The 13,731-nt window shown below is 40.7% G+C and overlaps 2 protein-coding genes across 4 annotated transcripts; one reads left to right on the top strand and one right to left on the bottom strand.

Annotated features, from left to right (window-relative positions):
- Window positions 1-211: 211 nt before the first annotated feature.
- Window positions 212-3,855, top strand: tmem88a (transmembrane protein 88 a). 2 transcript variants are annotated; one of them, XM_020643338.3, is made up of 3 exons: window positions 212-718; window positions 1,931-2,256; window positions 3,302-3,855. In XM_020643338.3, the coding sequence occupies exons 2-3, from the start codon at window positions 1,948-1,950 to the stop codon at window positions 3,587-3,589; spliced, it is 597 nt and encodes a 198-aa protein (XP_020498994.1). In that variant the 5' UTR covers window positions 212-718; window positions 1,931-1,947; the 3' UTR covers window positions 3,590-3,855. The 2 variants fall into 2 exon arrangements, with proteins under 2 accessions (XP_020498994.1, XP_020498993.1); XM_020643337.3 differs by having other exon boundaries at window positions 215-718; window positions 1,928-2,256.
- Window positions 3,856-4,900: 1,045 nt separating this feature from the next.
- pcolcea (procollagen C-endopeptidase enhancer a) lies at window positions 4,901-11,884 on the bottom strand. Of its 2 annotated transcripts, none has more exons than XM_020643310.3 (9): window positions 11,604-11,884; window positions 8,949-9,057; window positions 8,598-8,856; window positions 6,980-7,104; window positions 6,719-6,855; window positions 6,311-6,630; window positions 6,124-6,198; window positions 5,311-5,481; window positions 4,901-5,205 (listed from the first exon to the last, which is right to left on the bottom strand). In XM_020643310.3, exons 1-9 carry the CDS (start codon window positions 11,690-11,692, stop codon window positions 5,075-5,077), a joined length of 1,416 nt encoding a protein of 471 aa, XP_020498966.1. In that variant the 5' UTR covers window positions 11,693-11,884; the 3' UTR covers window positions 4,901-5,074. The 2 variants fall into 2 exon arrangements, with proteins under 2 accessions (XP_020498966.1, XP_020498965.1); XM_020643309.3 differs by having other exon boundaries at window positions 6,124-6,201; window positions 11,604-11,883.
- Between the last annotated feature and the right edge of the window lie 1,847 nt (window positions 11,885-13,731).

Here is a 13,731-nt window from a genome sequence, read left to right as displayed (position 1 = left end):
TTTTAAAAGCAGCTCATTTGTCTTTGATTTTGAAACTCCCCTTATCAGCTTTGGTCAGAGAAAAGGAGAATGTTCTCAGTGAGGGTGTAAAGTGTTGAGAATTGGACAGCATACCCTTACTCCTCTAATCTGTCCAAATACACACTCATCCTCCCTCCCCCCCGGGTTCCTGGGGTTATCACACAAACCCCCCCCCCAAGCTCATGCCCAGACACCAGCAGCTGCCTCTAACACAGCCCACTTGCATCACCGGTAACACAGGATACACACTCACACACATACACGCACATACTCGTAACCGCTTACGCACTCAATCATATCTCAAACTGGAGTCGGAGTGAGGAAACAGAATGTCAGGGAAGGAAGCGCTGAAGCCAGTGGGAAAGCACAATTCGCCTCACGTCTGCAGGGCTCCTTTCTGACCGGCTCTGTGAGGGAGTTCAGTTTGGAGTTTGGATTTAAAGCAGGAGGGAACTTTCTCATTTTTTAGGCCTGAATTCAAGAGGAGGAAACTTAAGGTTTAAGTCAATTGAAACTGAAGCTCACTTGGATACCAGCCTGAGAAAATCTGGATTTTCAAACAGAGAAGACACACATCAGGAGGAAATTCTTGAAATTCTCTTTGTCTCTGACCACTCACCGCTCTCCAGGTCTCTCAGAGTGCCATCATCTGTTGCTTCCATCCAACTACAGGACACTCTAACACGTTCGACACACAGTGAGTAACCAACATTATGACACTACTCTTTTTTTAATAGAACCATCTTTAAAAAAAAAAAAAAAGGGGAAAAAAATGAGCAATCTTTTTCCTGAGCCTAACAAATTGGGACATTGAAATATTCTGAAACTGTTTCTTGGTTTATGTTATTCCTGGGTTTCCTTTTTTATATTCCTGAGGTTGATTAAACAACAGGGCCGTGTGCATGACGTCATTGGAAGGCAAGTGTTTGAGCTGCTCGATGATTGAATGGAAGACATACGTAGGCCTACTGTGCTGACAAACTCTCACTAACAGAACCTCTCCAAAGATGAATTCACATTCTCGGAACAATTGGAGTCCTTTGTTTTTTCAATGAAATCGAATCTAAAGGTCATATAACAAGAATTCCAGAACATTTTCTTAATGATCAAAAGTCTTATTCTTGGGGTCTTTATACGTCCTGGAGGAGATATTTATCTTCTTTTTTTTTTTTAAATATAAATCGTAGTGTCTCAAATCCTAAAATGCATGCGTCCAGTTTTAGGGCAGATTATGTCTTCATGGAGCATCACAACAAGTGAGCTGATAAAAAAGTAATCAATTGGTCTCTATTATAGACAGAGCAACAAATGAAAGATTGCTTGTAAGCCCAACGTGTTTGTACAGTACTACACCAAAGAACAAAGGGGAAAAGGCTATTCTTTCAAAATAGAAGTCATAACATTTTCCTGACACCCACGGTCAGAGATTAGTGGTATTTTTCTACAGATTTCAAGCCTCTTATTGTTCTTGCTCGCGGTTATCCTGGAGTTTGGAGGTGGGGTCAGTGGAGCCCATTTCCTTGCACTCAGAGCAGTGTGGCTATCTGTGTTGACTTTCCACACCTTTCACCACTTTACTTTAGTAACCCAATGCTAATGGATTAACATTCTTTAGTTCTGCATGTTTTTAATGGGGAGAATGAAGAAATCAGGACGGGCAGGAAAGAGTAGATTTTAATTAAACAGAAAACATTTTTTTGTGGAAAGCCTTTTTCAACATCAAGCACAAAGGGAGACACTCAAAATAGTTTGCACTCTCTTGTAAACAAGTTTTTAGTTTTAATTCAAACGTTAAGTCTTTGGAGCATGGTTAAATTGACTGTAATCTACTCTAATCTTTTACATTGTAGTCATAATTATCATTTGCTTTTACAAATTACCCAGCAAAACTATTTTTTCCCTGCAGCAGAAAGACCTCAAAAGAAGATGAGTCTTTCACGGAACGGGACCCTGGAGAAGACGATGTCTGAGAAGGCCCACTCTGAGCGGGGCTCCCCCTCCAGAGCGGGGTCAGGGGTCGTGGTGCCGCCTCCATACTCCCTGGGAGGAAGTGAAGCCCCTGACACCTCCCTGGAGTTACGGGGCTCTCTGGACTGCTGGGCATGCTCGGTGTTGGTCACTGCACAGAATATGATCATTGCTCTGATCAACGCTGGGCTGGCCAGCGTCGTGTTCGGCACCATCCTCACCCCGGCACTTGTCATGATCATATTTGGCTTCCTCTGCCACTCCACAGTAAGAAACAAAGCTGCCATGTTATGACTTTAAAAATAGGCAGCAATCAATGTGTGTGTGCGACAGATCGTGCATATGGTACCCGAACTCGATCCACCTTTATAGAATTTTTCCCCCTCAAAAGTTGACTTTTTCTATTTCACTCCCTTAAAACCCACTTTGGCCCTAAAGTACCCTTAAAATACACAATCAAGCCCCCTTGAACTCTGTTTTACCCCCTCCCTCCCCCAATGTAAATGAGTCCCCTGTTGCTACGTAGAACATTTTCAATTCAGGGGGGGGGGGAATCAAATTTTTAGGGGGCCCAACTATATTATTAAAGGGCCTATTTATATTTGAGGGGGGCATTAAAGTTGCAGAATTAGAAAAAATCGGGCAATATTTAAGTCTAGTTGTTGAAATAAAGTACGTTTAAGTGTAGGTGTTGGGATTCATATCAGAGAGGTAAAAACAGTAAAAACATTTATAGCAAGAAGCTCCTGTGAAAACCTTTCGGTATCTCACCAGAAGAAGTGAAAGAGTCACAAAGGTCAGGCTGCTGCTGCTGCTGCTCCAGTTTACCATGAACATACATGACACTGTCACAATCAAACGTTACAATAGATGGTTCCTTGCATTAAAATACAATGAATCTTTTGTTCAAACAGAAAATGATGTTGGCTGTCAATCAAACTCCGACCTGTGAATGCCACAGACAGTCAAACCACACAGGGAGAAAGAAAATGTTTTTCTAGACATCGGATACTGTTTTCAAAGATCTTACTGGATCTTCTGGAAGCTTAATTTTAATCAGAAACAGCTGTGACTAAGCTGCTCATGTTCCTTCTTGCAATGCATTGTGGGAGAGTGGTGGACCCCAACTGCATTACAAAGTGCATCGGATACTCCAATGTATTTATCACATACGTGTAAGAAAGAATACATATTCAAAACCTCCTTAAAATAGATATGAAATATTGAACTGTGCTGAAGGTTAGGACTCAAAGTATATACTGAAAACTATACATCCATGCTGTTACTCATTCACTGTCTCCTTGTTCTTCAGGTGCAGCCTCATGGCACCTCTCTGTACTGCTCAGACCTTCTGGATGATGGGGGCTGCGTGGCTCTGCTGGTTGTTGGCTTCCTGCTGCTGACCCCCCTGCTGGTCCTGGCTCTGGCTGCTTACTGTCGCCTGGCCCGACACCTCCAGCTGGGCATGTGTTTCATTCCCTACAGCCGCGCCGTCTACAAGAACCTGCCCGCCTCTCGCCACCGGGGGGGTGCAGCAGGAGGCTGCTGTGGCCAGCAGGGTACTGCAGACAAGGAGAGGAAGGGGAGTGTATGGGTGTAGGAGGAATCAGAGGAGGAAAAGTGTTTATATTTTTTTATATATACCTCTTTTTAATGACAAGGGTTGGATTTTTTGAGCATGGCTCCTTTGAAAAAAAAAAAAAATTGATCTTGCGATTGTATTTCTACTTCTAAACCCATTGTAAAAATATCATATGTCATCATTTATAGTGGTTGTGTTGAAATCAATATTGCTTTTTGTATACAATTTTTATGTAATGAATGTATTTTATACCTTTTTACAATAAAATGTCATTTAACTTTAAAGTTGTGTTTTACACCTGCACACTGAAAGCTAATGGAGGGTGAAACAAACCAAGCTTATTAAACTAAAGGTAACCTATAGTGAAGTTTAAATACACTGGAAATGGTAAATGGGGGGAGATATACACCCCCCATAGAACTTTGATTATTAGTATCTTAAAGCATTATTCAAAATTAGCACCATGTAAAGGAATAAAGGAATAAAGGTTTGGTACTTGGTTCTAATTTTTATTTTTTTATTACCAGCTGCCAACCCAATCTTCTTACCTTCATTCAAATTCACTGTTTAATCAAGCAGCTGACAGTCATCATGGCAGGGGCTTTATCAAAGTATTACTGTTCAAAATAGTGGCACATGTGCTATTCTGTTTACCTGAAGTCAGAATGTTTTAATTTAGTTATTTGTTAAACTTCATGATTATTGAAGAACAACCAATAGGCCTACATACAAAAATAAGTTGTAATTTCAAGTCAGACCAGCTGATTTTTATATGAAATATCTCAGAACAAAGGATGTGGTTTTTGACCCTTACCTACATCTTCTTGTGACTCAGAGGAAATATATAGTTTTACTCTTTTTCAAAACGATTATCCCTTGGTCTTTTTGCCTTCATTTGGACAGGACAGCAGAGAGACAGGAAATGTGGGGAGAGAGAGAGGGAGATAACATGCAGGATGCACCAAACAACATCCGGATCAGGGGTCGAACCTGCAACTAGTACAACGAGCACATCTAGACTCCTCACGAGGCACCCGCTTCACCAACCGAGCAAAACCAAGACAACTAGACTAAATTCAGACTAGATTAGAGATTATTTTAAACCACATGGAAATTAATTTTTCTTCTGAGACTTGACATCGTGATGATAAACACCATTACTAATAGTCAACTAATGTCACAGGATTACACATTTAGGGTACTTAGGGTAAAACCGTTCAAGGTATCAATAGGTTAATTTGAGTGTCAATACCCTTTGTATCCACAAGGTGGAGCCAGAGGTACAGATGACAACACATGAGAGCTGCAAAAACTTCAGTAAACATACAGTCAAAGTTTTTCAACGAGATATAAAACCTTTATTTATATATAAATTACAAACATAAGGCATGTGTTCCTTTAAAATGGTGGATAATACTGTGCTTCAATAGTTCTGTATTTCACATTGTAATGTTTGCGTGACTGATAATTCATCTGAACTTCCTGATGTGGACAGATGTGAGGTTAGCAGGGTTGGTTGTTGATGTTCATTAATAACTTGTCATGTGGGGCTTTGTATGGAGCTGTGAATGCACCGGGAGCCAGAGTGCCACGTCCGTCTTCATTCACCTGACCCATGATTATGTAGTTCCCGCCTATTGGAATGAAAATGAATGACATTATTACATTTTTGAGCAAGCAGAGAAGTTAATACATAACCATTGGTGTATGAAGGTTTACAAAATCCAAAATCGTGATACCTCTGCGGAGCAGCGGGCACTTCTTGCACTGTGCCACCAGCTTCACAGACATGGTCTCTCCCACTTGTGTGATTGTCAGGCGGCCTGCCTTGTAAGCCTTGATGAGGGAGATGCTGACCTGAAGAGTTCCCCGGGGCCCTGGGGCCAGTGAGGTCACCTTCCCGGTAATTACTGGAAAAAAAGGAGGAGGTTTCATTGAGAGCCAACCAACTTCTTTTACCATATCCACCCTCACTGATCATGAAATGGACATGATATTTCATTAACATTCTGTCATACAGAGTGATCCATGGTCTCTTTATAAATGTGTTTGTCCCTTTGCAGCTCAGCAAGAATTCAGCTTTTCATAACTTTTGACAGTCTACTTGAAAAGTTTATTGATTTCCTTCTTACCCAATTTTTCTGAACCCAATTTTAGGAATACAATTTAGGAGTATTTTATCCATAGCTTTAAGTGTTTAAAAGCCACAACCCCCAGTGATGGGTTCCTTGAAGTTTATGAACACGAAAAAGCAACAAAACACAAACAACGTTTTTTGAGCTTTCAGACATTTGTAAGAGAACTCTTAGCTTCCTATTTATTTATGTTTAATTTATTTTCTATTGTTTGTCCTAGTGTATTGTTCTGTTATCATTGTGCTCCACTCTGTAAATGGTCACTGTTGAAGGTTAATCTCTACTACTCTCTACTTGCTAGTCATTGTTGTGCAATTTTTTTTTATTTTTTTTTTTAAATGGAACAATAAAGTGACTCAGTGAAAACACAAACGCTGAATGTTTGAATGTTGCATATTTGAGGGGTAGGAAACTTACCAAATTCACTGGCACAGAAACTTGTTTTGATGGTTCCGTCTCGCTTACAGGCTTTGGCACACAGAGGATTCTGAGCTACTAAAAACACAAAGAATACATCAAAAATGTGATTTACTGTTCATGTACATTTTTCCTCTTCTGTTCAATATCTGACATGTCCACATGGCGAGACAGTATCTTCATCCACCTGGTCTCTTTCCATTGGGCCTTGTGACGGGCACCCTCTTGTCCTGGCCTGTGTTGCCCTGTCCTCTGCCTCTAGTGGGTTTGACTGGTCTGGGTCTCTGTGTGGGTGCAGGTGGTGGTGCAATGGTAGTGGTGGGTTTAGGGGCAACAGGTTTTACTGCAGGTTTTGGAGGAACTGCCCTTGTACCAGCCCCTGCATCAACTGGGGGTATATGAGAACCTTGTGGGATGCTGGTGTACTGGGCGAAGAAGCCGTCAGATGTCACACTGAGGTCGGACACAAACTGGACCAGGAGCACGTTGCCGCTGGTGATAATGGGCCTGGACAGAAGACAGGTGGAAGATAAGACAAAAGTTTTTTTCATTTTAAAATGCCAACACAGTGCTGTAGAAAGTAGCCATCACTTACTGAGGGGCCTGATCGCCACAGTATCTCCCAATCAGGCGGGAATCGTCTTTCTCCCCACCATTAAAGAACGCTACGTAGTCAAACCGACAATAAGTGTCAGCCTCCAACACAAACTTATCAAACTTCACCTGGATCACCTGGTACCCAAACAGAAACAGAAACATCACTTTATACTATCAGTTCAAGTATTTGTTCCATGTGGTGTGTAAAGGCTTTGTAATTAAAAGCTTTGCATGCTGGGAGTGAATAACTTTTTCCGACCATATTAGGCTCCACGGTGATAAGCCAGGAGCAGCTGGTTCCTGGTGGGTACTTCTTCTCAGGCCAGTTCGGCGTCTTGATCTCTCCCTGGGACTTTGTTGTCTTCCCCCCACAGAACTGTTGGTCTGAAACAAGTCATACACACTACATATATAAGGATAAAGAATCAATGAATTTAAGTTTCCCAAGAAGTATGCAAGGTAATAACTTTGTTTCGGTACCTCTTGATGACTTTTTTTTTTTTTTTTGGCACACTGCTGGTCCCAAGTTTCAGAAAATGTGCCCATCTGACGGCTAAAGTTGCACAGAGATGGTTTTCTTTATCTGGTTGTTAATGTTGGCTAAACCAAAAGTATTTAGGGGAAACATTCTGTATGAGGCATTGAAGTTAATGGTTAGCAATTTTACCTGGGGTAACCTGGGGGCCCCCATAAAAAATATGTTAATATCGACAAATGCAATGCAGTGTTAATTATGTTCACCATAAATGTCCTCTCTCCTATTCATGTCTCTCTTTTACCATAAAAATAATGATAAAAAGGAAGTATGAACTTATATTACTCTTATGCAGTAGCTCAAAGTGCTTTACATAAATTCAAGCCTTTATGAGAGTCCAGCTTCTTGAAAGACATGACAATCTGCTGCAAAAGTATCAGCACAGTTACAGATAGAATTATACGCTAAACTGTCCGTGTCCAGCCGATGATAATTTTTATATGAGGCAAACAAAAAGCTGCAAAACAAAGACATTTCAGGCTTGAGGGCCCTCCAGATGTTCAGGTGTTTGGTATTTATTCCATTATTTCTCTCAGTACCACAACCATATGCTGTATAATCCAGAGAATTAGACAGTAAGTCCCATTTTCCTTTGAATTGTGTCACCACGGTAACTGAAGAGTGTCAGAAGTTCAACAATGACTCAACAAAGCCCTGATTCATATTTTGTACCACTTTGAAAATATCCTTTTTTTAAAACAAGCCTAAAAGTCATATATAATGTTTTAATGGTCAATAATTAACTCTTAATCGGTTAAAATATTTGCCTTTGGCTATTGTTTATTTTCTCTATTTGACTTTGATAGAGTTTCATATCTTGGGATGCTTTTATTGAAAGTTTTATCAGTCTTCACTAAAATTGGATTGTGGTTCTCATCCTCTGAAACTTTTTTTCAGAATACAATGGGTCATTCAGTTCAATCTGTAAACATATTTTTCACAAGCTGAAAAACTAATCATCTAACAGTTTATAAATCCATCAGATAAGATGTTTGAATGGAGCCTTATAAGAGAGTGATACTTTATTGGACCAGTTGGTTTGAATTAATATCTTGAAGTTGGGTAGCACTCTCAAAAGATATGAAAAGCGAATAATGTCTTCTGCTTTGTTAGTCCTCCAATTTCATGCTTTTTAAATTAAGAATTTACTTGGGTAGAGATCTAAAAATCTTATTTACAGATTAAAATGTATGATTACATGATTTATTGTTTGCAGTAAAGCAGTACTGATTAAGTCTTATGTGCTTCATTCTGGGCGTAGTTTATACAACATGTGGTACGTTGTAGGCTGAATTAAAAGGGAAAAACAATTTAATCTCCACTTAAAGCAGTAACGACATACCATCTACGTATGGTTGGGCTCCACTGAAGTAAGCCACAAAGCCTCTGCCCTGCGTCTCTCCATCACTCCCCATCTCCAGCATCATGGAGTTTGTGGTGGAAATAAGAGTGCCAGGTCGGAAAGTTCCACAAAAGCGACCCAGTTTTTGCACCAAGTTGGAATTGCCATTGTAAACATCCAAATAGTCGTAGCGGCACTGTGAGTCAGCCTCCAAGTCAAAGATGCGGAAGGAGAGCATGACCACATTCCCCTCTGGGACCTTGAAACACAGAGATGGATATGAGTCAAACTCTGAGAGACTGAGAGAGGAAGGAGTCAGTATCGAGACATGCAGGAGGGTAAATGACTCACAGTGATATGCCAGCTGCATTTACTGTTAGGTTTGTAGAAGCTTGGGAACCCCTCACTGCCAACAAAGCCTGAGTCCGCAACCAGGTTTCCTCCGCAGTGAAATACAGGCCTGTGATGAAGACAGCAGTAAGACAATGTGGATAACATTAGACGGTGCTATTGGCAGTGTAAGCCTATGAGACAATTAAACTGCATTTATGAGTCTACAGAGCCTCACAACACCCACAGATACGAGTTGTTTTATGTCTTCTATAACAGTCTGTCTGTGAACTCTGACTACTCTGGTCCACAGAGGAATTGTTGGATTTTAAACACAGTGTACTGTTGGTAAACAAGTATTGTATGACAGTCAGTCCACAATTTATAAGCCTCCACAGGATGTTACTACATTAATTGTTTTCTTAATGAAAGTCTGTAATTAGATGACCTCAAATTTAAAAAAAAGGCAAACCCATCAAGTTATTTATGGTAACATGCACTTATGCTCACGAGCAGAAAACACAGGATTGATTTATTGACACAGTCATATTGCGGTCATGAAATAGTTCAGCCTTAAAATAGGTGGAGGGCACATTTCAGTTGAGAGGTCAAGTGCTGATACGTATTGTTTGTATGAAGTCTGAAAGTGTTTAATACAAAATAAACAAATGTATATTTGAATAATTTGTCAAACAATAAGTGATTCCTTAATTGAATGTTAAAAATGTTACTCCATTGTTATTTAGCCTATATTATAACAAAGTCTTAATGGAGTTAATTTTATAGCTGAAGGGTTTGAGCTTGTTTTAGTTCAGCTAACTTTGGCTGGTTAATTCAGAGCTAATTTCGCTGGTTTATGATTGTAAGAAAACAAAACTAAGCTCTGAAAAGAGCAAAAAACAAGACTATCTGAGTGGTGGCTCCCAGACTCTCATTATCAGGCTGGGTAATATAAAGCTAACAAACTGGCATAGGTAGTCAGCCAGGTAGGAAGGCAGTATTTGCATCCTTCTTAATGTAAGGTTTTAAAAAGTAAGGATGTTTGAATAAAGTGTCTGTTCACTATGATTTTTTACAGCTGCCACCTCTGTACCATCTGTGTAACATGAGTAACTTTCTCTGTGGCGGATCAGACTAACAGGAGCTAGCTAACTCAGGCTCACTATCAAGCTGAGCACTCTTACCTAACAAGCTGGACTAGCTAGTAAGCTATATAGGAATGTTAGCAGCCTTATTAATTTCATTTCATTTCATTTAATTAAGGAGTTTCGGTAGCAGTATCTGTTTACTGTGATTATTTACAGCTGACGCTTCTGTTGGGTTCAACTGAGTTTAACTTTAGATGCTGGTTGCTCTAGCTAACAGGCTAGAATGTGTTGTTGACTTTTTGAGTTTGCCAGAGGCAGGAGGCTGAAATATTGCAACCCAGTCATCTCTTAGTAGAAAGTTAAATACAACTTGACATGAAAATAAACAGGAAATAAATGCAATGAGCTATCCAGGTAAAGTGTTTCCCGCTTCAACAGAAACACAACAAAGCTGGATTTGAGACTTCCACATTTTGAGCACTGACAAAACTGAGACACTGTTGTTGATGGTTTCATGATATAATAATGTTACTGACTTAATTTGACGTCTCGTAATCTTATTCATTCCAATAATTGAAGCAGTTGTTCTATGACAGATTTATACATAAACAGTACATTAAATATTTGTGCATGCAATGTTTTAATCAAAAGAAACTCAGAATAACCAGATTCTGTATTTCTGACCCTATGAAGTTATGCCAACACAACTAAATTGGTCTAGATGGCTGCCATGGTTTTATAGGATGAGGAGTCAGGGTTGAAGTGTTATAGAAGCATTACCGAAAAGATCTAGCTCAGTTTTTCAGATAAAGATGACAAGCACATTTTGCAGTTGACCAAATATATCAACCACAGAGTTACTGTGTCAACACATTTTCTGGTGTTTTCCAAACATCCCCAGAGCTCAATGAATGTCAAAGCTCATTTTCAAGCTCAGAACATTTCCTATTAAAGGCCAGAAAGGTCACACAAGACTTTTTTTTTGTACAGTGTACATGAGCCAAGAAGAATTAGCCTGTTATTTAAATGTTATCATGGAATCTGTTGATGGAGATCGGTTTGTTTTGGGCTCAGCTGTGCAAATTATGCTGTTGGAGTTATTTGAGAAGGAGAAGAAGAGGGAGGATTCGAGAAGGAGAAAGAAGGTTCCAGAAAGATTTGTCTGTCATCCCTCTATCCTGGAGGAACCAACATGTACTCACATGCAATTGAAAAAAAACCATTTTCCACTAACTACAGACTCAGACGGCAGATCCCCAGCAAAGTCACAAGCCTGCTGATTAGAGCCAAGCTGTCCAGGGCTGGAGCCAAGTTGCTCTGATTCGACCCCACAGGCAGAACCCAAAGCATTAACATCTGGTTTAGCCACTGTAGACTCAGCGTGCTTCACATCATGAGCCAACAACCGACAGGACAACTCTGTGCCCAATCAAACAGTGAAGTGGAAAGAATGTACTTACAGACACAGGAAAGAATTCACAAAGTTGCTGACTAGTGAACTCCATTTGCTGATTTGTATTCAAACTAAGAATATTATCCCAAAGTACAATGATAATCCATTTCTAGAAGACAATTTACACACGCTCACCTGGTGGAGTTGCTCTGCTGAGCACTCGTCCATCCTAAGCTCAGACACAGGAACAAGGAGAGACCCAAGATGTTGCCCATATGCATCATGATGCAGCGTACATGCAAACCAAAGCAGACTGTTTAAGAAAGAGATGATAGTCAGAGGCGAGAGGTGAAAGACAAGGGGGGAGGAGGTGGAGGCTGTTGAGTCAGGATGGGCGGAGAGCATGAATAAGTGGGAGAGAAATAAGAGGGGCGAGAAAGAGTTGGAGAAGGGATGAAGAGTCAGACAGAGATGCTGAAAGGACAGTTGCTACAAAGAGCCATGAGGGGGGATGACGTGAGCAGGGAGGGAGGGAGGGAGAAGAACGCCTTAATTAGAGCCAGATGTTCCTGCAAAATAAACCTGGTTTTAGTACAACAAAGGGGGTCAATCGGAATGAGGGACAGAGGAAGAATAACAAAAGTTGTGGCTGAGGCTTTGCAGACATTCAGAAAATGAATCTTTTTACCAAAAAGGTTGAAATGATTCAAAGTTAAGGTAATGGAACGGCCCTGCTAACATCCATCCTTGATGTCAGACTAATTACTAGGTTTGGTGCACAGGTAAAGCTATACGGCCTGAGGCTCTACTGGCTCGAAGACTTGACAAGTAGGGCTGTAAATCTTTACATTCCTCAACAAATTATGAGACCTCCAATTTTCAAAAACCCTGCAGGATTTTTTCAGAATGAAATCATCATCTTTGGCCATCTATTTTAAACAAAATACTAGAAAGCGGCTCAAATCGGAATCACAGGGAGAAATATCATAAAATGAATGATCTCCTCCCTCTCACCGTACTTCCCCAAGCCCCAGGGACTCCTTTGGCTCCGTTACATCTGAGTCGTAGAGTTTCTATTGCCCCCATAATCTACCAAGGCAAGGAAAGCTCTGTAGGGAGGGGGAGTGTTGTTTCTCTGCTAGAATCCACTGATGAGCCAACCCCCTGGACTACATTACAGGGGCCTATGGAGGGGATGCTGTTTCATTAATAAAGCTATAAAATGAGCCACTTTTGCAGACTACAGATCTGCAACACCTTGCTGAGTCTGGAGGCTTAAAGCAAAATGGCCACCTCATAAAAGCACACAGCAGAGTGTCATGTGGCATATGACTTTAGCAGATTTTCTTACAATGAGGTTTAAATAATGGTCCTCTTTCAAGCTTTTTTTTGCAAGCTCAAACTAGTTCAAGGGAGGATTTTTGACAGTTTTGGGGCTCCAACAGAGCGGGAGGAATCAGAATTCTCTTGTCCTGCTGTGCTGTGTTTGTTTTAAGTCCTGATAAGAGACAGCAGAAGCAGGAATGCGATGACGTGCAGAGTCAGCTGGGGGGCGCACAGCGTCTGAGTGTGCAAGAACTCTGCAGCCTCTGCCATGATGTGTGGGAGTCACAGAGACCTTTACACTTAGAGGGAATCCAATCTGGATCCCTCGGACTGGACATGCATTCCTCTTTAGAAAGTCAATGCGAAGAGCAGCGGGGGAGTAGATGACCGATGATGGGGGGGGGGGGGGGTTGGAGAAATTTGGGAAAAATGGAAAATGATCAAGCACACAAGAAGTTTAACAAAGTGAGAGGCTGTTTTTGAATGCACCCTGCACTTAGGTCATGTTCAGGCCTTTCTGAGCCAACTCTATTATTGCAGAAAAACATTCTACCCAAGTTAATTGCTTTAGATGTAAAATATGATTGAATGTGAAACTATGCTGAACATCCGGAAAACAGAATGAAAGTGCATGTGTGCATATATTTTAGAAGGTGACAGAGCATAACTGATGATTTCATAACAACCGTTCCCCTCTCTGTCCTCTGTAATTGTGGCTCCTCTCATATTCCCTCTCCACCGGATAAAAAAAGATCAATCTTTCAATTATGCAGTGCAGTACAGTAGGCCGGATTTCATGTGACCTAAGCAATAAATTAAATCACAAGCACAGATATAAAGATTTGACTGGAAACTTGTTGTATCCTGCTTTTCATTATAGAAGTCCAACAAGGAATTGGAGATGGTGCCAGGAACAGGAAGACTCCAGACTGTAAGAAACATCAACATGTCATCCGTTTACTTTCTAACAACAGCTGAGTTGTTTCAAAGAGCTTGT

This window comes from Labrus bergylta, chromosome 14 (genome assembly GCF_963930695.1).
Source record: "Labrus bergylta chromosome 14, fLabBer1.1, whole genome shotgun sequence".
NCBI lineage: Eukaryota > Metazoa > Chordata > Actinopteri > Labriformes > Labridae > Labrus > Labrus bergylta.
The sequence above is the reverse complement of the archived record's forward strand: the minus strand, read 5'-3'. Positions and strand labels throughout refer to the sequence as shown.

What these genes read in the sequence shown, in the direction of transcription:
- pcolcea (XM_020643309.3), bottom strand. Translation starts at nt 11,692, where the DNA reads ATGATGCATATGGGCAACATCTTGGGTCTCTCCTTGTTCCTGTGTCTG. An exon ending in TCACCGTGGAGCCTAATATG is followed by an intron (nt 6,856 to 6,979) that starts GTCGGAAAAAGT and finishes TTTGGGTACCAG; the next exon opens with GTGATCCAGGTGAAGTTTGA. An exon ending in TTTCTGTGCCAGTGAATTTG is followed by an intron (nt 5,482 to 6,123) that starts GTAAGTTTCCTA and finishes CTTTTTTTCCAG; the next exon opens with TAATTACCGGGAAGGTGACC.
- tmem88a (XM_020643338.3), top strand. Translation starts at nt 1,948, where the DNA reads ATGAGTCTTTCACGGAACGGGACCCTGGAGAAGACGATGTCTGAGAAG. An exon ending in GCTTCCTCTGCCACTCCACA is followed by an intron (nt 2,257 to 3,301) that starts GTAAGAAACAAA and finishes CTTGTTCTTCAG; the next exon opens with GTGCAGCCTCATGGCACCTC.